General features: G+C 34.4%; 1 protein-coding gene across 1 annotated transcript in view; it reads right to left on the reverse strand.

Annotated features, from left to right (window-relative positions):
- Dhc93AB (Dynein heavy chain at 93AB) overlaps window positions 1–24,143 on the reverse strand; it is a 111,272-nt gene that overhangs the window by 52,126 nt on the left and 35,003 nt on the right. Inside the window, exons 16-30 of the mRNA XM_089640559.1 lie at window positions 23,931–24,077; window positions 23,594–23,764; window positions 23,098–23,256; window positions 16,182–16,355; window positions 15,371–15,516; window positions 12,191–12,317; window positions 9,245–9,274; window positions 7,402–7,647; window positions 6,072–6,296; window positions 5,177–5,403; window positions 4,862–5,006; window positions 3,638–4,786; window positions 2,833–3,545; window positions 2,398–2,699; window positions 1,525–2,283 (exon numbers count right to left, since the gene is read on the reverse strand). Of these exons, the coding sequence (XP_089496685.1) occupies window positions 1,525–2,283; window positions 2,398–2,699; window positions 2,833–3,545; window positions 3,638–4,786; window positions 4,862–5,006; window positions 5,177–5,403; window positions 6,072–6,296; window positions 7,402–7,647; window positions 9,245–9,274; window positions 12,191–12,317; window positions 15,371–15,516; window positions 16,182–16,355; window positions 23,098–23,256; window positions 23,594–23,764; window positions 23,931–24,077 (4,720 nt within the window). The remainder of the gene's footprint in view (window positions 1–1,524; window positions 2,284–2,397; window positions 2,700–2,832; window positions 3,546–3,637; window positions 4,787–4,861; window positions 5,007–5,176; window positions 5,404–6,071; window positions 6,297–7,401; window positions 7,648–9,244; window positions 9,275–12,190; window positions 12,318–15,370; window positions 15,517–16,181; window positions 16,356–23,097; window positions 23,257–23,593; window positions 23,765–23,930; window positions 24,078–24,143) is intronic.

Genomic DNA, 24,143 nt, shown 5'->3' on the forward strand with positions numbered 1-24,143 from the left:
TGTACAGTTTAAACAAAGTATTTGCAGTGCCAAAAACCTTGTAAGATTTGATGTTTTGATCAACTACATTTAGGAAGTATGTGGCTCTGCTCACAGATGAGTTTATGAACAAATTGGTGTGACTGGCTCTACAGTAAAGGAGGTTATGATGACATCCTCGAGAGTGAGACTCTTGTACAAAGAAATTTATTTGAGCCAGAATCTCATTGTTAGAAATGTATCCGTTTTGTAAAAGATAAAAATATTTAATCAGAGAAATACCTCTACGTGACTTTAAAGAGTGATAATTGGTCACGCCCAAGACATAAATAGATGGGTATAGCCAGGGGTAATATCCGCAGAGACACAAAAATTAAAATTTTAAAAAATTCTTGAGGAAGGACTCTTTCAATGCTTTGGACACTGGGATTTTGCAGTAGCAGGCCCAACAGCTTGGAACAAACTCCCTTCACATTTGCGAAAGATCCACAGCTCATCTGAGTTTAGCGCAAAACTAAAGACTCACCTTTTCAACTTGTTGTATCCAGAATAATGACCGTATTTTTTTTCCAGTTGTATTTCATTGCTCAGTCCAGGGGATTTTTCTCCTTGACTACCCACTTTAGTGTAACAACCATTTATTATGCGTAAACTATTTTTGTAATATTTTATACCTTACCACTGACACCACGGGCAGAAATCATAACAATCTATATTTGTTAACGTAAATATGTATGTTAGTCGTAAATCGCTAGTTTAAGCCGTAGTTGTAAGCAGTGGCGGCTCGTGACTTTTGTGTTACTAGAGTGCTAATATTACAAAAAATGGCATTATTGATGTTGTTGTAGCTGAAAACGATTTTTTATTTTTTTTCGAAAAATTGATTTTTTGTATGAAGATTTTCAGGAATTCCGTGCGGCGCACGGCTATACTGAAATTTCCTGAAAATCTTCATACAAAAAATCGATTTTCGAAAAAAAATTAAAAATCGTTTTCAGCTATAACAACATCAGAAATGCCAATTTTTTTAAATATTAGCACTCTAGTACACCCAAAAGTCACGAGCCGCCACTGGTTGTAAGTCATATTATGGCGGTATTGTGTAAATACCCACTCAGTCATAAAAATATGTATAGTTTTAAGTCATCAGTTAGTTGTAAATCATCGACATTAATCTTAGTTATAAGCCACTAGTTATAAGTCACTAGCTATGAAACTTAGTTATAAGCCAAAGTCTAAGTGAAAGGAATAATTTAAATGCATAAATTAAGTTGTTAAGCGCCCCTGGGGTGATTTTCTCACGAAAACGGCGCTATACAAATAATCCAACCATTATTATTACATATAATGCACAAAATGTATGTTAGTTTGTGTTATCAAAAGATCAGAACAACCTTTAAATATAAATGTTGGAATAATCTCAGATCCGATAGAGCAAGGTTTCTTTAAATTTGAAAGTGCAGTCTTAACATGCTTCCCTGCAGTGTTAAATTATTGCAATAAGATGGTTTTAGACACAAATAAATAAATTTGTAGGATACTTACGCGCCATCCTAGTGATAATTTGGAAGAATCTCAGCTCAGGATTAGCAAAGTGTTGACTCAAGATGGAATGATAAATGCTGTTCAAAGCTTCCGGCCCTGGGAAACTGACGGCAAACACACAGAAGTGCCTCTGAAGCCGAGGGTTTATTGTGAAACTGCCCGATGTTGGATTCATGCATGACACATACTGACAGTTGTGGATGTCTTTCAAGGCCAACCTAGATCTGTCATACCAATGGCTGTAATCCAAATGCTGCCGGATTATTGTATGCGGTTGGACTGTGCCATATCCATCAACTTCTGGCATATTCATATCATCAATGAAGTACACTAATGTTTTACTCCCTGGCGGTCCATAGTTTCTACCGGCTTTCTTTTCAAGCGGTTTCTCCAAAACCTTTTGAAGCATCTCAGATGTGGTGTAGAAATTAAAAGGCACATTTGCAACGGCATAGTTTTCTGAAAGGCTTGCCAGTTTTTCATTTACAAGGACCGTTTTTCCACAACCGGCATTACCGACCAACATAACTGGATGTTTCTTCTCCATCAAGAGATCCATAAAGAATCTGATCCTTATGCACTCCGAGGTAGGGACTAAAACAGCTTGCAATGGCATGTCTGGATCCAATTCGAATTTAGGCAGCCGTTCTGTCCAAGGAAGAAATGTCTTGGACTCTGTGTCTATGTAATAATCAAATACAGTGCCACCCGTTGGAAACTTTATGGACTTAAATTCATTGATCCACCATTTTGTAAATTCTGTAAATTTTAAAATATTTCTTATGAATGAAAGACAGATAATATGTATTCAAACTATTACCATATCAATATAATGCAATTTTTTATAGCCACACCACGTATTTTAATTCTTACCATTACGATAGTCAATGTTCTGTTCCTGAAACATGGCTGATCCAAACGCCCAGACGCAGGCAAACACGAAGTACAAATCGTACCACTCCTTGGGGCACTCTGCCGGAGTATTTGCTGGTATCAACAGGCAGTTAAGGAGTTGGCACAGCATGGCCACGTGGGCCATCTCGGCTATGGGCGTTATCTTCTTGAATCTGATACGGACATTCTCAAGGCACGAGGGAATATATTTGTCAAACAGAATTACCAGGTTGGTTTTTTCCGATGGGATGGTACGTCTCTCAATCCAACTGGTTACATAACTAAATAAATAAAATAAGCAATTGGTTATAGAAATAAAAAAAATAATTGCGAAGATTGAGTAGATTTCAGTAAATAAAATACTCACAGAAGGTTTAAAGTAAAACCCCAACGAGAAATACAAATTTAACTTACGGATTCCAGCCCAAATCTTGAGGGTTGATGTACAATATTCCAGCACGAGAAACTGTAGCAGGCGTTGCTGTTCTCAAATTAGATATTTCAAACAACAATCTCATGGCTGGAGTGAGCGCTATTCTCTCATTACTTGCGAGGGTCAGCACCTTATTGTCATCCATAACGGTGTTCAAGGATTCTATCCACATAGGATCGATGTCACCATCTAAAACAATCCATTTTGGACCATCTCCAGTTAAATTAGCCTGCTCTCTCATAATGACAGAGAAGAGTCCGTCTTTCCACTCTCTTGTTGCAGGATTAATTATGCCAAATAGCTCATCGTTTGTCACTGCTTTTGGATTCAGATCATTGTACATGGGTCTCTTTTTAATGTTTTGATACGTGCGAAATAGAGTTTTCCACACTTGGGTTTTACCTGTACCTGCATTACCCACAATGAAAACTGAATGCCTAACTTCAAGTAGTTCTTCAAGTTGCACTACTTTAAGTATGAAGTTATCTTCAGGTTGAAGGGCCAAATCTAAAGCAGCCTGTTTGACAGTTCGCTCAAAGTCTAAATCTCTTTTTCTTGGAACTTCTAAGGCAGGGAAAAGGTCTCCAATTAGCCCCATAAAGATTGGCATATCGTCGGTGACAACTTTAGGAATATTGAAATCTCGAAGAGCTCTCATCAAGACTTCTTCTTCGGGTCTTCCGGGATCACCACGCTGTTGAAAAATAAGATCGTTATTTCCAACTTAACAAATATGGTGACAACTAACAAAATGTGTACTAACTCTAATTTGCTGAATTAAATTACCTTCAAAGATCCAGCCACTACCAGAACAGACTTAATAGCCCTCAATCCCCAATCATAGTGATCTTGTTTTGACAGCAACTCTTTACACAGAGTGTAAAGGGTAATAAATTTACGAGCTAGAACTCTGGCATCTTGAAAACCCTCAGCCACCAACATGATTTCACAAATCAGTTCAAAGTCTGGAACCACCATAGCACACGGTCTAAATAATGCCTTTAAATTTTCCGGTAACTCTGTTCTTCCAGCGTATCCAGGATTCATTGTAATGAATATTCCGACGGAGGGAACCATGGCAATTTGTTCTCCCATGAAATTAAATAGACTCTTTTTGTCTCTAATTGCATCTTGCACTGATTTTACTTGTACAGCTACAACAGACAATACTTCAACAGATATCCTATTAAACTCATCAAAGCAGCCCCACGCCCCAGTTTGCGCCAAACCTTTATAAATATTTCCACAAGACTTATAATCCATTTGTTCCGAACAATTGAACACGTACACCATTATACCAAGAGCGCGTCCTAGATCTTTAGTAGTTTCAGTTTTACCAGTTCCAGCAGGACCTGCTGGGCCTCCACCCATTATCAAATGAAGAGATTGAGTCAGAGTAATGTAACAGCGATCTGTCAATGGTGTTATAACCAATCGTGGAGTGTTGCCAAGATATTCATAACTGTAGACGAATTGAGCGTCGCAAATGTTGGCGAAACAGTGCTTTTCTTTTTCATCCCATCTATGCCTCAGTTGTGATTGCCATTGGAAAGCAGATGCACTTTCCACTTTAGCCTGAATAAGTTTTCCCACCATATCTCTGGAATGGACATCAATAGTACAGATTGTCATAATCTTCTGCCTGTCTTGTTTCGACAGTTCGCCAATAAGCAATGTGATGAGTGTACTCAATTGATACACTAGTTTCTTGAAGTAATCTTTGAGGGCATTATCGTAGCCTTCTTCGAGCCTAGAGAATGCAATGTTAACTTCAGTTGTCCACCAAATTTGAGTGCCACACAGGGACACCTGAGCAGGGAAGTCAAATACCCATTGTTCTCTGGGTTTTTCTTCGTAACTGATAGCTCCATCGGCGAAGTATTGTCGTATAGATTCTCTCATGGAATTTTGAAGTTGATTCAACCAGACTTCAACCTGAAACAAATCAATGAAATATGATGAAGGACAATTTTAGAGGGTGATGTTTACATAATTAAAAAATAAACTCACTGGTCCATGGCAATCACAATCCTCAAAGAAAGCAACATACTCTCCATCTTTAGCAATCATTCCATCAGCTGAACGTTCATTATTTGGTCCAATCTCTGGCTTGAATTGAAGTTTTGCCATGGAATCAAACAGTTTGGTCAGGTGTCTGAAATATTTGAAAAATTAAGTCACCTAAAATAACAGAATAATAATGATACATATATAATGAAATGTAATGTACTGTAATAAAATGTAACGAAATGAAACATAATGAAAATGAATGAAACACAATGAAATGTAAGAATAAATGTTATGTGAGAATATTATATACATTACCTGCAAACCATTTCCGGCTGATTGGCGTTAGATAAGACATCTAACAGATCTGCAGAAGAAACAAAATAAAATCTTGGGAAAGCTAACCGCTTTGTTTCCAAGTATTCGGCCAAAGCTTTTTCACACAATGTCAGCTCTTTCTGCAAAGCATCCAACTGCTGAACTAAACCTTCCTTGTTGGTGCCTTTAACAACATTTGGGGTCTTGGACATATCTGTCGTCAGAACCTAGAAAACAAGATTAAAAGAATATCGCTCCGTTGTAATCTCTCTTTCTAATAAAAAGGGCATAATGGCAAAACCGTTTATTTACATAGTATCTATCATTGTTTATCAAAACTTAAATGTGTGTACATATCAAGGGAGGTTGTCTTTGGTCAATTTTATGACACATATAACTTTTTTTAAAATTACTTTTTGGCTTTCACGGCGACAGGGCCGGTCCTATTGGAGCAGTCCGCTCCAGGTGCCGACATGCCAAGATGCCAAGCAGCCAAGGCGCTGATAATAACCTAACACAGTGCCCTTGAGGGTTTTACTAGTGCCAGATGCCGTTTGGCTCAGGTCCAGCCCCCAACGGCGATCTTGGCCATGTTTAAGCTGTTCATTTTAATAGTACCTACAGATTGATCTTACATCTAGTTACAATGTTTTATTAAACAAAACTGTAGTAACGTTACAGGGTACACAGAAAGCATATAATATTTGAGCAAAGACACATAACATAATAGAACATGTATTCAGATTTAAACAAACCTAAGTAATAAAAAAGTAGACAACCTTACAGGTTTTATCATTATGAACTCTTTCGTACCATTAGTTCGTTTGTATATATGAGTAACCTTTCCATATAATCTTTATATATTAATATTTAATATTATTATGTAATTGCTTACCTTGAACTCTTTATCTATCCTATCGAACCTATCAGAATCAATGGGTAACTGTTTTCTGATATCTTCGGAGCTCATGAATATGCTCTCCAGGTGAGTCCAAGTCCTCTGCACCTCGAACCAGATGGTGATGACCTGGTCTGCGATGCACAACTTGTTCTGCCACTCCGATACCTCGGTGAGGAAATGAGCAATGAACTTGGATGTTATCAAATTTTGCAATTGCACCTGGAAAAAAGCATGGAAAAGAATGAATTGCACTTATTTTTCGGAAGGTCATTATTGAAAATGCTAATGAGATATCGATCACTAAGGACGAGTTGTTTCGGAGAATTTGAACAATTCATCAAATATCAACGTTCATTTTCAAGTTCTGTGAAAGTCCTATTCAAGTTCTGTTATTATATCATAATAGGCTAGTTGCTTGACAGAACTAAACTAAAAACAGAACTTCAAAAAGTCTTTCACAGAGCTTGAAAGTGGATGTTGAAATTTGATGAATTGTTCAAATTCTCCAAAACAACCCGTCCTTAGGACAGGTTGTTTCGGAGAATCTGAACAATTCATCAAATTTCATCGTTCATTTTCAAGTTCTGTGAAAGATTTTTTCAAGTTCTGTTTTTATTTCAGTTTTGTCAAGCAAATAGCCTACAATGATATAAAAACAGAACTTCAAAAAGTCTTTCACAGAGCTTGAAAGTGGATGTTGAAATTTGATGAATTGTTCAAATTTTCCGAAACAACCCGTCCTTAGTGTTAAATTTTGTTAAAGATAAGTTTTTAATAATTCTGGATACAGTCGCCATCTATGGATTGTTTGAATAGTTGATTATTAGAAATGGTGTGAATCTGTGCTAACATTTTAGAGCTCTAATATGTCGATAAGCAGTTGCCTTTTTTTCATTGTGTATATCAACAAGTGTCAATGGATTAGTATTTTTAACCTATAAAGAGACTGTTCCCAGCAAAAAAGTGTTCTTTCCTTCAGAAATTTATTACAGTAAATAGTGTTTATCTGTACAAGGGTCGGGCCCGTTATCAATAAATTGTTGTTGTCAACGTAGATATTATAAAAAGCATGTTTTGTGATTCAAAATAAAAAAGTTAAAATAAGCTACAAGTGTTTCCAGTAAAGTCCAAAAACCAGAAAAATATACACTTAGGACAGGTTGTTTAACAGAATTTATGCAATTTATTAAAAAAATGGTTTGCAGAACAAACCAATATTTATTGGTTGGCGGTATGGCTTAATTTAGTATATCATTATTAAAAGTGAAACTATACAAGTCATTCTGCATCCTGTGATTTTTTACGGGTAACAAAAAATTCTAACCTGATTCTCTTCCAAAGTTTCAATTAACTCTTCACTGGCTCTTAAGAGAACAGAGTTGGTTCTTCCGTGCATCTCTTGCTCAAACTCCATGTTACTCCATGTAGAGTTCAGGTCTCTAAGCACCTTTTCCATGGACATCTCTTTCACTGCTTTATCCACTATGTTTTTCACCTCCTCTTCACATTCGTGGAGATTCAGAGCCAGTAAGTCAGCCAAGGTTGTGCTAGTATCCATGACTATTCGTACCTGAGATGATCATATTGCATTAAACATCTTAACCTAGTGTAATATGTGAATTATAATACATTATACTGTGTAATGACATAATATACTTTTAACATGTCATATGCTAATCACGCCGAATTGTAGCAGTGTAACAATAAATCATTCACGGACTCGGCGTCCAATGACGTCGCTTTAGAAAAGATGTGAAATGAAACAATATACAGTAGAACCCCGTTAATTCGAACCCCGATAATTCGAAAAACGCGTAAATCGAAATTTTCGCCAAAAAAATATCCACAGAAAATTTTTTTCATACAAAAGGGTTTTTTAATTCGAAATTCGTTAATTCGTAATTCGAAATTTATTTTTGTCCGCACACGAAAATTTGTTTTTGTAATTCGAAAAACTTCGATTTTTGCGAAAATAAATCATAAAATTTCGTAAATCTGAATCTAAAAGATAGCCATAACGGTAAAATGCCGAAAAGTGTATTTTTATGTGGTAATACATCGCCCTAATTAGTATTATTATTTTGTAAATCGGAATCGATTTACACTGGAATGTCGTATTTTTTCCAATTTATTCCGAATATCCGAGTTTGAAGGGCCGAGAAAATTCGTTTTTAGCGGAAATATGCCGTAGTTTTATGAATTTACACCAAATATCTGAATTCAAAGGGTTGGCTGTAACGGAATTCGAACGCATATAAGATAAGACGCGATACGACAAAATGGACAGGGAAGTCATGTTTTATATCGTAGTAGTAATATGTAGCCAGTCTATATGTGTCACAATGTGAACACTTCTATATTAAATAGTGAACCCAGCAATGCTTCGCTCTTGGTAATCTATTTCTCGGGTGTCTCCGACTTATTCCACCATTCACTACTGTAACCATAATGTTACTGTTAAAACACTACATTACATCAACTTCAACTTCACTCCGTATCTCATTCTGGCGCAGAGATATTGCGTTAAGAATTCCTCGGGCGTCCCCAACATCTTCTACCTGCAAATCACTCTCTAAACACTCATGGCACTAATAAAAACAGACTGAAATTTTCAGCGATATTGGTCAACTACTTTTCGAATTTTGAGCACAAACACATGCAGGCGGAATTTTTATATATAAACATTTTCATCAACTTCACAAAACACATATTGTGTCATAACACGAACCTCTGTTTACCAGCATTTTCCGGCAAGTGTCCGTCAATATGTCAATACCGAAATCTAAATTCAAACGATTTGTCCATGAGAAAACAATGATTAAATAGAATAAACAATCAAAAATAAACTAGCGGATGTCATTTTCTTACGCAAAGTTGCTTTGAATATAATGCGGAATTGAATGTTAGTTTAGTGGTTAAATAATTCATTGGGTTCCCATCCAGGGTTCAATTCTTCTGCTAGCTAAATATTCAATCATTGCTCAAGCAACATTTTTCACTTAAAATGATGGTGGTGGGCATTTTTCAAATATGGTCAGGTTATTTGTAACCCGGGAATGTTTGTACTTACATTAGTATGTATTGGATTGCTAGAATATGTCTGAGTATATTATGTCATTAGATTATATACATATGTTGGTGCTCTATTGTGTAGTTACAATACTTACAGTGAGTTCAGGAGGCAATTCGGCTAAACTCTGTGAACCAAAAACATGACATATGATTTATTTACAAGATATTTTGCTCATTCAAATGGTTTTCACAATGATTTGTGATTTGCAGTGTGGGGTACAAAGAAACGATTATTATTTACAATTCATAATATTTTCAATATTTCTCATACCAAATTAAAATAAATCTCTAATTCTGCTACATATTATGCATTATATTTGTCTTTGAAATGTAAATATTTGTACAAACATGCTCTTTTTTAAGGTTAATAACAAACTACTAGGTAAGTGATCGTTTATTATTGACAGCTAAATCTCGAACTTGTTGCCATGGTAAAAAGATTGAGAATTCAAATGGATACAAGAAGGATAAATTTAATTTAATATTTAAAACCTCCTTGAGTGGATACAAGTGAAAACATCAAACTACAGCTCGACACAGTCAACTTTGCAGGTGGTCAACGTCATAAGAACAAAAAAATTATTTTTTAAATTCATTTTATTTTATTTAAGTCAATGATATTGCAATACATGTAGATGTGTTGTAAAACTCTCAAAGTGGCAAGCAAAAGAAACGTCAATTGTCGTGCTTTCGATTTCTTAGTTTTAGTACTAAACTGTCACGCGTCGCTTAAGGTCGTGTGCTACGTCGAACTAAATTGCATAAAAAAGTGCCAAAGTACCCTCGTAAGTGACGAGAGAGTGTTTGCATTACACGGCAAACTCTATAAAAAATCAAGGAATAACATTATTTGATTCGTAAATACAGGCAAATTATTAATTATTAAAAAAAATACAATTATTTCGATTGTTTCATGAAGATTTTATCATCTCAATCACACCCGTGTTGTAGAATATGGCATTTGATGCAATTTTTAAATACGAAAACACCGCCATTAATTTTAAGTACATTAATTTCCACGATTTTTCGAAACCACAAAACTTACACTCTCAATACCACAGACTGCAAATTTAAATGTGTCAAGCTGTACAGATAAAAATGTACAGCTATGTAAACCTCAGTTTCATAGTCAATAAAATAAAGGAATGATACAATCATAATATAAGTAAAAAATTGCAATTTTGTACTAATTTTAGTGGGGTGTTAAAAACACTATTTGGTACCTTTTTGCAGGATGAAACATTGATTCTGTACATATATATTTTGCACATGCTATGTAGGTACCTATATGTATAAATGCATGTATAAACATGCTAAACTGTTATCAAGAAAGCATGTTTAATAAAATAATATTGTATTTGTATGCTGTGAATACATCAAAAACACTTAGAATAAATGCACAATATTTTACATCATTACAAATTGAGGCAAAAGTTTCGATAAAAAAAAAACATGTTTTTATTAAATTCAGAGTATTTCATTGGCACTTGTAAGATTTATCTCCAGTTGTGAGAGAGTTTTTAAAAGATTTGTATCATGATCATAAGACATAAAAATCAACTTTTAAAAAAAGATTTTTTTTACTGTAGGTATATATATTTTAAATAAATCTATTTTTACTAATAACTTGAACCTTCCTCCCCTCAGCAACAACCTCGCCAAATGCTGATCGGGTAGGACTGACATTTATTTTGTACATTAACTGCTGTAATGTCATCCGATTTCAGAGAAATGCATATATATTCGCATGTGTGTAGGTGATTCCCACCAAAAGTTGATGGAATGCATTTTCATTGACAACGAGTATATTCGCCAGGTTTCAGCTCGATTGAATGTCTTGAAGTAGGTTAATTTCCACTTCCAAGATTTGCATTAATTCATTACAAAAGTGAAATTTAAGAGATGTATATAAAAATAACGTCACACACGTCTTCATGTGAAAGCAGTAAGTACCAAATGTTTCTGTGGTATACCGGTTTTTATGTACAACATTTTTTTCTTTCATTCCAATTTTGTTGTCAACAAAGCATGCAGAATGCATGTAAATGTATGTAGATTGTTTGAAATCTAAAGAAACAATGGTTAATATTTATTTTTTGAAACAGGGTGAATGCATTCAACTATTATACCATGCAGTCATAAAGAAAATAAAAATCCACAAATATTGAATTTTTTGAAGTCTATTCAAGTTGTTTGGGGGTTAATGTGCAAAATCATTCCATAGAGGCATCACAGTTTCTTTCTTATTAGTGTTCACAAAACATAATTTTTTTTCTTCATATATATTATGTTCTTACATGTATTTCGTAGAACTCGGTCGGTAAAAAAAAAAAACTTTTTTAGGTTCTGCTAGGTATATTAAATTCTTATATTAACCTGTTGAAGGCCGGATCATAAAACAGAAAAATAATTTTTAAGCGATGCCGATTTTGTTTTTCATATATTTTTCGAAGCATTAATCTCTGGTGCTCGTTTGTGCCCCAGTGACAAGAATTTTTTCCCGCCGACAAACCGTTCATGCGCTGCTGGCATTGGAATTTCACCCTAGCTAGAATTTGTTGATATGCGATTTAAATCTGTATGCCATGAGAAAGTGCATAATTTTTTTAACAGAATCGCTTGCACATGAAACACTTTGATTCTATTGATTTCCCTCAAAAAGGGTCTGGTGTTCCAAAGGTTAAGATCAAAATCGCATCGCAAATTATTCTAAATAGGAAAATATTAATATGCTTGCATGTTCTCCAGAGACCCATCGGCATTCCTTTGGTTAATTAATTAACATTTGACAGCTGTTTTGCCTTTCAAAGGTATTTTAAATCTTTCAATTTAACTAACTAATTCAATCTTACAAATGATTCAATTTAGCAATGCCTTATACCTAGCAGAACTATAAAAATTGTAAAATTAAAAAATACAAAAATTAAATACAAATTAACGGGAAAGACCGGTCTGAATGATTTCAATATTATTTGTAATATAGAATTAGTGATAGAACACCCATAAAAGAAAACCGGGTAGTCTTCTGTCCCGGTTTTTACCTTAGTACTTCTCATGAGCTGATCCCAATGGCGCTCCCTTATAGCCGGGTTTTGCAACTCGCCAACTGCTCGCAAAGAGGTGAGCATGTTCTTTACTGTCGCTTCAAGAGTGACGTAAGTATCCCAACTAAAAAAAACAACACATTAATGTTGAAATAAGAACTACTTTGAGCACTGGAAAGTAATGCAAAATCATGTGCTTTTCATATTAATTAAAAACTGCAAGTAGATGACATCTTTATAAGCCAAGATAAATATAGTATCAGGCCCAGTGGCGGCTTGCACTCACAAAAATGGGTAGTGTGCTAAAAATATTGTCAATCTATCCCGCCCCGCCTCGTCTACACACAATATCAACTGCTACTCGCAATATAACTTTAAACGTGCTAATATAGAACTGTGTCAAAACATTCTGTCACATTTTGACTGGAAATTTCTTAAAAGTATACATTCTGTTGATGTTGCGGTAGAGTATTTTTATAATGTTTTAACAAGTGTTTTTGATTTATGTGTTCCAATTAAGAAGTCAATAAATGTGAGTGCAACCTACCCGGTATGGTTCACAAAATCAATTATTGACAAAATAAAAATCAAGGAAGCGCATTGCAGAAAATATAGAGTACACAAAAAGCAATCAGACTACTTATTGTTTTCTGCGATGCGATCCGAGCTCAAAAAAGATATTGTCATAACTAAACGACAATATTTAAACAGAATTCAGGACGGGATTAAAGACAATGTCAAATGCTTCTGGGATTTTATAAAATCACAGAAAGCTAACTCCAGGTCACATAACGGCCTGAATAGTGGAGACAAATTTATAACGGACTCAGAATCTATCTGTCAGAAATTTGCAGACTACTTTCAATCTGTGTATGATAGTGAAACCCCTAATCTTAGTACAGATTTTACGCGAACAGAGGTCCCATGGAACGTAGGTAACATTTCCCTAAGATTAACGAGCCCGACAGAGGTAGAAGCTTATATCCGTAAACTGAAGACTGACAAGGCTACAGGGCCGGATGGAATCCCTTCCAGTACTATCATTAGCATAGCGCCAATGATAAGTGAAGCTCTTTGTCATATATTTAATACCAGTATTTTGACTTCTACTTTCCCCCAGATATGGAAACTGACCCGAGTCAGTCCCATTTTCAAGGCTGGTGACAAGACAGACGTCAAAAACTACAGACCGGTAGCCGTATTATCAGTGCTACCAAAACTATTTGAAAAAATGATTTGTGACAAATTAAGTCTCCAGATTATGCCATTCATTGGAGAAAATCAACACGGTTTCCTTCCAAAGAAATCAACAGTCACAAATCTGCTTACTTTCTCGAGATTGGTAGCCACCGGTTTAGACTCAAGGCACCAAACAGATGTAGTTTACACCGACTTTGCCAAAGCATTTGACCGTGTTAACCATGATATCTTACTGAGGAAAATGTTTAAACTAGGCTTCGACCTACCAACACTAAACTTTTTCTCATCATATTTAAAATCCAGAAAACAATTTGTTTCGGTAAATGGACATAATTCAAAAAAATTCTCAGCGAAATCTGGAATTCCTCAAGGGTCTAACCTCGGACCGCTGTTGTTTCTAATACTAATAAATGACATCCAAAACTATGTTAAGAATAGTAAATGTCTACTGTTTGCAGATGACCTTAAAATTCTAATGGAAATAAGCTCCCAACAAGACTGTCTTAAAATGCAAGCTGATCTGGATGCACTATCTGAATGGTCGTTGATAAACAAATTAGATTTCAATACAAAAAAATGTGTCACTATGTCTTACACTCGCTCTTTAAACACTATACTTTACGATTATAAGATAAAGGGCGAAACACTATCACGTGTAAATTCCGTAAAGGATCTCGGTGTCGTCTTTGATCCCGAACTGAAATTCTCTGGCCATATATCGCAGCTCACTCAGTCTTGCTACAAACTTCTTGGGTTCGTCATTAGGACATGCAAGCAGTTCAATAACCAAGATGCTATGTTAGCATTGTTCGATGGCATACTGAGAAGCAAGCTGGAGTATGCGAGCGATGTTTGGGCACCGTACCACCAGAAGTACATTGAAATGATAGAGCAAATCCAGAAGAAATTCCTCAGGTATGTCTATATGCGGACGCATGGAACCTATCCCAGGTTCATGCACCATATCGACTTACTTGAGGAAACCAATTCTGTGAGTCTGGAAACTAGGCGGAAAGCAAGCCTAGCCACTATATCTTTCAAAATTTGGAACAATTTTATTGATAGCCCATTCCTCTTGGGATGCTATGATTTATATGTACCAGACCACTACAGCCGAAGTCGATACCATGACTTATTTAGAGTACCAAAAGGCAAAACCGACGTCCTGGCAAAGCATAGCATGACGAGGGGAATGGTGCTGTTGAACGAACTAGCAAAGAATTTGGATGTAAATGACTGTTCTTTAAACGACCTAAAACAATTATTGAAGAGTCACTTACCCAAATGCTGATATGTTGTAAAATTATACTGTTTGTAAAATTGTACTGTAACTGGAACGAATGTTCTGTTGTACAATAAAAAAAAAAAAAAAAAAAAAAAAAAAAAAAAAAAAAAAAAAAAAAATCTACTGGGATGATCGGTATGCGAACTGTAAACTAAAGTGGCGCCATCTTACTGAAGAGTTTAAAAGGCATTGGCGAACACCGTTCATGTTTTGGAGAAATTTCAATACTGTGGTCAACATTCACGCTCGGCGTGTATAGATATTTGTTCCCGGATGACGTTTCTCGATGAACGATACGGAATTAGCTGCACCATTTGACTTATGAAAAACAAAGAACAAAAATTCGAGGCGGTTTAATTTAACTTAATACTTTTATTAATCTTATTTGCTTTGATTTTCGGTTATATTATTATTGGTTGATAATTATTATTTTTAGATTGACTGAAATTTTGGGAGTATGTTGCTCCAACGCTCCTAAGAGCTAGCCGCCACTGATTAGGCTCATAAACACTGCTTTAAAGTGCAAAATTTATAATATTTGTGCCTGAACTTATAAATAAATCGAAACGGGCAGCTGATATTCAGGGGGAATTTCAATCTTATCACTATCAATATTAGGAGAGTTATTGTTAGTGGACTGATTCTGAATGTTACACGACGTGGTGCATCGCTAGAAGTTGTCAATTACTTACATTCGCATCTCTTTGTCTAAAGCTCGTATTTCTTTGGCAAATTTCTTGCATTCAATGTCCATGTTTTCAACATCGATCTTCCTCCAAGGGGTTGTCTTCCAATCTTCAATACTGGCTCTTACTATGTGAGCATAATCCCAGAGTTGCTGGTAAAGGGGAAAACAAGCAGACAATATTATGTATTAGACATTGACGTTTTATTGTCTAGGAAATATATAGAGAATAGTACTAGTAAGAGAAAATACACAAAAAAATTAACAAATCCCCCCCCCCCCACACCAGGGACAAACCCCACCTTTAGGGTCTAACCCCCCACATGAACGCTATAGCCATGCCATAGGTTAACATTAAAAAATTAACAAAGAAATAATAAAGAACAAATACAAACCATCCAGTAACGGTGATAAGCAACCATTAATGTAGGGTAAACAGTTGTTTATCAGTTGTGTAAAATTTAAAACACATTCATTAGTAGGCGGGCAAGTATACAAAATAACCACAAAAACAAGATACAATAAAGTTTGAGTAGAGTGAAGTCAAGTTGAAACAAGTGATTCAAGAACTTTTAAGTTCTGTGGGCTGCCGCTAAAAATGTCCGGACTCTTGCCACTACGGTGAGTGTTATAAAGTCGAGATAAGAGGTAGGGAGAAGGTTATGCTTTGGCTCTTTGTAAAGGAATATGGAAAGATTCAGTTTTCTTGGTGATTGATATTGATTTTGAGTGTGGCCAAGGGGAAAGATTCTACATGGATACTATTAGTGTGTAATATAAAACCTCCCTAAAATATTTTGTGTTGTTTGATTATGTACCTTTAGCATCCGAAGTTCTTTTCTGCACTGTTTTAGGAGCTTAAACTCTGGAACATTGACTTCAAACAGAGAACCAGAATCTTGAATGCTCGTGACTATGTTTTCACGGAGCAAAATCTCTTTGTCAGTTCTGTCCATCAGGTAATATGGATCTTCGCACTCATATTTGAAGAACTAAAAAATATAATTATAATTATAACACGGACCCGCTGGGCAGAACACTTAGCAAGGATGGAAGACAGCTGAACACCAAAAGAGGCTTTCGGAGACCTAAACTTCGGATGCTGCGTGGTGTGGAGACGAACACCGCATTCTTAGCCATGGAAACTCAACGACGACGACAGGACACCGGCAGAAGTGGGGCTAAGATTATCCAAGGGTTGTAGCCTGATCTGATGATGATGAAAAAACTTAATTTTCAAGGCAAAATTAGTAAGGTATTACCAATCACGTTACAATATATTATTTAGACTGTTGAAATCTCAAGTGGCAGTCATAGTACTAAACTGTCACGCATTGTGTAAGGTCGTATGCTACCTCTAAGTACAATATTACAATATATACAATACTTTTAAAAGTTCCAAAATGCCGCTGCGTGTGATGAGAAAGTGTTTTAATTACGCGGCAAACACTAGTAAAAGCCAAGGAAAAACATTTCATTTGTAAATACACGCAAATTACTTAATTTTTCCATATCATAAATACAGCACCCGATTTTTTCCCATCCGATGATTTTATGTGTCGTTGTTCTAATATGGCAAGGCACTGACTTCTCAGAATCACTTGACACCTCAAAATCCATCAGGTGCCCAGGTTTATAACTATAATCAGCCTTGAGGTAGTATTAGATGCAACTTTTGAATGCAAAAAAACCCCGTCCGGTCTTATTATTTATTTTGTTCATACACAAATTAACATTTTTTTAATGTTTATCTTTATCATACATGAGCAACGTTTGAATTCCGAATATACTGGAAACATGAGAATATTTAATACTTGCTTATCACGGGCAGCTGATATTACTGTTTATTACTGTTTAATGTGTATATATTTGATATTTATAAATGTTTTTTACATGCTAACTACCTTGCATATGCAGATGACAAAAAAATATACTTAGTAATCAAATCTATCAATGACTGCATAAAACTTCAAGAAGACCTAAATCGTCTTTTTGCATACTGTAAATTAAACAAATTAATCATAAACATTTCTAAGTGCAACAAATTATCTTTTACGCGCAGCAAAAATAAAATTTATTTTAATTATAACTTTCATGATACACATATCAATGAAATAGAATCAATCCGCGACCTTGGGGTAGTACTGTGTTTTGTTCTGTTTAATGTGGATGACTTTATATTAAAACACTGATTGTATTTTATGAGATAGACTTTTATTCTTGTGACGGTTATACAGAGAGCTTGTTAGCATGACCACAGACGACAATACAATGTGTTACAATCACGTTTAGTACTAGTGATGTGCGACACCAATAGTGATGTTACATCCCCTTTCTTTATTTATAAAAACAATAACAATTTAAATACATTGACATTAGACATTATACCTATCCGGTTGTTTGACCACTCTACCATATCTGGTAATGTAAGGGTTGTTCATATTATTATTTTCTCCCACCTGTCCCTCATCTCCAGCTTCTGCCTCTTCAAGTGCCGGATCAGATCGCATGGACAGATGGTCATTATTAACATTTGTATTATATCTCATTTTTAAGTGAATTCTATTTCGTCTGTACGTGTTACCATAATAATCTTCAACAATATATGACCTGTTACATTTTAATTTTTCCTTGACCACAGCTGGTAACCAATTACTTTTAGGGTTTTTCTTAAAATACACATAATCTCCTGTTTTAAATATAGACATAGGTTTTGCATTGACATTATAATATTTAGAATTTTTTGAATTATTTTTTTCAACGCAGTTTTTGTAATCTGAGAATCTTACAACCTTTGGTTTTAATTTAATTTGAGTTAAAGGAATATTCATTCTTAAAGTTCTAGACATTAATAATTGAGCAGGTGACGGTAAATTGGCTTTAGGTGTGTTTCTATAATGTAATAGAGCTATATAAGGATCTGTATTTGTTTCTTTTGACTTTTTTAGAATATTTTTTATAATTTTAACAGAACTTTCTGCCTGACCATTAGATTGAGAATGATATGGACTAGTAACTACATGTTCTATATCCCAATCATATAAAAATGATTTGAATTCAATAGCTTGAAAAGGCGGACCTCCATCAGAGACTAAAGACATTGGTATACCATGACGTGCAAAAATAGATTTTAAGTGAATTATGACATTTTTTGCAGTAGAATTATTATTTAGGAAAGCAGTTTCAATAAACTTTGAATAGTAATCTGTTACAATGAGGTACGTTTGATTATCAAAATACATTAAATCAATACCTACTTGTTGCCATGGAAACTTATTAATTTCATAATTTATCAGTGGTTCCTTCTGATTAGAAACTTTAAATTTATTACATATTTGACATTGCTCAATTAAATTTTTTATATCTACAGTGATACTAGGCCAATATAAAGTATCTCTAGCTAATCTTAGACATTTGTTTATTCCTTGATGTCCTTCATGTATTTTGTTTAACATTTCTTTTCTCATAGTTTGAGGTACTAGCAATTTATTACCCTTAAATATTAACTCATTAATGACATGAATTTCGTCTTGAATATTATAATAACATTTTAAAGTGTAATGGACTTTATCTTTGCTATTCGGCCAACCTTCATAATAATATTTTTTTAATATTTGCATAGTTTCATCCAAAGCAGTAGCATTACTCAATTTTTTACGATATTCTTCACTAATAGCTAAGTTCATATATATTGAATTTACATGACAATGTAGATCAGACTCATAATCGGGTATATAATGATCTTTTAAAGCTGCTCTAGATAAAGTATCTGATATATACATTTCTTTACCTGGGACATGTGTAACATTTAAATCATAAGATTGAAGAGCTAACATCATACGTTGCAATCTAGCTGGTACATCATGTAAAGGTTTTTTAAATAAATAGACTAAAGGTTTGTGATCAGTTTGTACTGTCACTTTGTTACCATAAATATACTGATGAAACTTATTACAACCAAATTGTATGGCAAATAATTCTTTTTCAATTTGAGCATAATTTTCCTGCGACTGTGTCATTGTTTTTGAACTATATGCAATTGGACGGTTATTTTGCATAATAACTGCACCTATAGCTGATTTTGATGCATCGACTGATAAAGTTAGTGGTATTTTTGGATCATAATGACTTAAAACTGTTGCATTTGAAATAGCCTCTTTCAAAATTTTAAAACATTTTTCACAATTTTCATCCCATGACCATATAACATTATTTTTTAATAAATTTCTCAAAATTTGTGACTTATTTGATAAGTTTTCAATGAATGGACCCAAATAATTTACCATTCCCAAAAATCTTTGTAAATCTTTGACATTTTTAGGAGACGGCAACTCTAAAATAGCTTTGACTTTCTCTTTGTCAACTTTTACTCCTTCCTTACTAAAAATATAACCCAGGAAACATACTTCCTTGACTAAAAATTTACATTTCGACTTATTTAATTTTAAGTTGACTTCTCTAGCCCTTTCCAAGACTTTTCTTAACCTAAAATTATGAATTTCTTCAGTTTCCCCATAAATTAAAAAATCGTCGACAAAAATTAATATACCTTCCAGATCTCCAAACAAATCTACCATAATCCTATAAAAAATTTCCGTTGCTGCGTTTATTCCAAACGGTAGTCTTAAATACCTGTACCTTCCAAATGGAGTTTGAAAAGTACATAAATCACTACTTTCTTCATCTAACTTCAATGACCAAAATCCAGAATAAGCATCTAGATGTGAAAAATATGCAGCACCTATAAGTTTTGATCTAATTTCATCAATATTTTTTAATGGAAAATATTCTCTCATTATGCAGTTATTTAATTTTCTAGGATCAAGACAAATTCTCAATTTACCTGACTCCTTGACAGTTATGACAACAGAATTTACCCAAGAAGTAGGTTTAGTGACCTTTTCAATGACCTTCATCTTGTCCATGCGATCTAATTCCTCACGAAGTCTGTTTTGTAAGGCAAATGGGACTTTCCTCGGAGGATCAACGCACGGAACGGCATCTTGACGAAGTTTGAGATGAACGACAGGTGGTAAACATCCGAGACCCTGAAAAATGTCATTATATTCAGTAAATAGGGTGTTATGATCATATTGAACATTAAATATTCTTTTTATAATTCCAAATTTCTGAATAGTTGGAAGACCTAAGACTGATTGACATTCTATATTTGTGACAAAAAATATTATATTACTTATGACATTTCCATTGATTTGACATACAATATCACAATGACCAATAATAGGTATTTTATTACCTCCAAATCCTGACACTTTTGTAAAAACTTTTTGTAAAATTGTATTACATAAATTTAACTTTTTAAAGTTTGTCAATGACATTACATTTATATCAGCTCCTGTATCTAAGATACAGTCTAATGTTTTATTATTAATTATTATATCTATGTGCCATGCTTGACTTGAATAATTGTTATTATTAATATTTCTGATTGTTGCAATAAAATGACCCTCAGTGAAATTAGCACTGTCATCATTGGGTTTTGATGACTCTAAGTTTAAATTTCTGACTTTATTGTGACAATTATTTTTAAAACAATATTTAGCAAAATGACCAAAAGAATTACATGACCTGCATTTGACATTGACTGCTGGGCACTTGTAGCGATGATGCTGACCACATCTTCCACATGGATTGATATGACCACTTGACCTTGGCTGTGATGATGATGATGGTGACCCATGACGACTTGAAGATCCATACTGACTTGATCTTGACTGCGATGATGAGAATGACGGTGAACCATGACGACTTGAAGATCCAAACTGACTTGATCTTTTTGAAGTTGACCCTCTTAGACTTGACTGAGATGATGCTCTCGACTGTCTTGAAGTATTTTTATTATGACTGATTTGAAGAATATTTTCTGTGTGTGTTTGTTGGTTAATTTTCTCTGCATTGCTTTGTGACATTAAGATGGTTTTTGCAATTTCAATCGTTTTTTGTAATGACAATGTAGAATCTTGTAATAAGCGTTGACGGATATGATTTAAATTTGCACACATATTTGCAATAAATATGTCTCTTACCAGAGATTCTCTTAAATTTCCAAATTCACAATCCAAACTTAGATTTTCCAAGTCCAATAGAAAATTATTGATGTCTTCTGAATTATTTTGTTTTCGTGTAAAAAATGAATTTCTTATCATTGTTAAGTTTTTGTGAGGTGCAAAATATTCATCAAACTTTTTCTTGACTTGTCGTAGCGTGCTTGATTCCATATTCATGTTAAATGATTTGAAAATTTCCATACCTTTGGAGCCAATTGAATGAAGTAGAATTGCAATTTTTCTTTGTTCTCTAGCTTCTTCCAAACCTGACGCCACCAGGTATATTTCGTAGTCTTGCCACCAATTTTTCCATTTTGAATCATTATTTATATTATTTGACAACACTTGCAGATTTGACAGGGCATGAAAATCATGTTGTATGTGTGACTTTTGCGCGTCCTTCGCCATTTTGAATTATACTTAATATTTTTCAATTTATATTATTAACATCCAACTTCCAGTATTATTATATTATTACTATTGATCATCGATATCCCACTTCTGACACCATGTTTTGTTCTGTTTAATGTGGATGACTTTATATTAAAACACTGATTGTATTTTATGAGATAGACTTTTATTCTTGTGACGGTTATACAGAGAGCTTGTTAGCATGACCACAGACGACAATACAATGTGTTACAATCACGTTTAGTACTAGTGATGTGCGACACCAATAGTGATGTTACATACTGGATGTAAAACTAAATTTTATCAAACACATTAACGAAGTAATCAACAAAGCCAATAAAATGTTGGGATTTATAATTCGTATATCTAAACCTTTTCGCAATATTAAAACCATGTATTCCCTTTACACCACGTATATCCGCCCTCACTTAGAATACTGCACACTAATTTGGGCACCGTTCTACCAATGCCATATTGACAGAATCGAAAGTGTGCAAAACAAATTTTTTAAACACATAAATTATAAATTTAAATTACCCTTTGCAAATAACACCGAATCCTTAAAATTTCACAACTTTACTCCACTTCAAACACGTAGATTAATATCTGATCAAATATTTTTATACAAAATTCTGAATAACGGCCTGGACTCTCCTGAACTCGTAAATTATTTAAGAATTCACATACCTACAAGGCCAACCAGACAAAACCATTTTTTTCATTTGCCCGCGTGCAGAACCAACCTTAGAAAAAATTCTCCAATCCCCCGTATATGCGCGCAATATAACACGCAATTTAACAATATCGATATTCTTAATAATACTCTTGTGAAATACCGAAACGAAGTCAAGCGCACGACCACAAATATTAATGAAATTAATGCACAGTTATAGAAAAGGTACAACATGAGTGTCTCCTGTCCCCATCCCATCTTCCTCTGCCTCTTGCCCTTTCCTATTCCTTCTTCTTCCTTCTAATATATTTATATGATTTTTATTTTTTTTGCTAATTTCATTTTCAGTTAATGGTTATAACCAATTACAATCTTGTATTATATCACATTAACCAACATTAGCATAAGAAACTATTTTGGCTTACCTCATATGTAACCTCTTGTATAACTAATCCTGTAAAAAAATGCTGTTTGTTTCTTACAATAAATAAATAAATAAATCTTAATTTGGTAAGACAATAACAAGTCTAGATATATTAATGTCATTGGATATAGCAAATGAATAGATGTGAAGGTTCTTACTTCATATCTCTTGAAAACATCTCTGTAGAAGGTAATTTGAACATCAATGTCGATGATTTTTTGCCTTATGCACGACACCTCTATAGCCTGAAGAGGAGCCACTTGCTGTTTGACAGTTACAGCCAACTTTTTAGTGTTGTTCCATTGTTCTGGTAATTCCTGAAAAATTAAAGCCGATAAATAATAATGTAAAGAATAATATTATTGTAGTTATCTTGGTGTACAAATAAAAGTCTCGTTCAACTCTGATACGAATAACCGGACAATATTTGAAACTCTCCTACAACCACCACAGTAAGCAGATGTCGGACAGTTGTCCTGTGATGGAGGACTTAGCCAGCCGAGGAATTGAATTCTCGACGCCTGGGTGGGACCCAGATATGATATCAACCCAGCCATTGACCGGTCATTAATTAATGGTACTCCTGATTTTTTTAGGAAAAGTGGAACAAAGTGAAAAATAATTAAGATAGCAAGTTTAGGATTCTTTTCTCACCTGTAACAAGACATTAACTTCCTCCGGAATGTCCATATCATAAAATTTGAGGAGTTCGATAGTTTCAGTAAGAGGACCAAACATTTCATCCGTTGCCGCACCACGATCTTTTACATTCATCAAGTAGCCCATCACACTGACCAGTGTCTTGTAGTCTCCTTCTGTTACTACCTGAAAACGGATTAATGAACTATTAAAAAACATCAATAGCAGTAATATGACGACAATTGAACAAAGGAAAGCAGTGGCAGTCTAAAGTTAAAACACTGAATATAAAATAGTGCTTCGTTAGTTCTAGTTATTCGACAGTTAAAACTTGGCAGTAAGATCCACATACCTGTAATAATCCCTCGTCAGCTTCTCTAATGAATGAGGCCAAATCTGCCAGTCTAGAAGTGACGTTGGAAACAAGATGTTCCTTGTACATGTTTCCCCATTTTCGCACTATATTTAAAAGTGCTTGACGGAATGGACGAACGTCCACCTATAAAGACACAATTTGTTTGTTTAGATTCTACTTCTACAAAAACTCTGAAAAACAAGTCAAAAT

The sequence above is a fragment of the Hesperophylax consimilis genome, chromosome 15, assembly GCF_061612785.1.
Source record: "Hesperophylax consimilis isolate HC1 chromosome 15, BYU_Hcon_1.0, whole genome shotgun sequence".
NCBI classification, from domain to species: Eukaryota; Metazoa; Arthropoda; class Insecta; order Trichoptera; family Limnephilidae; genus Hesperophylax; species Hesperophylax consimilis.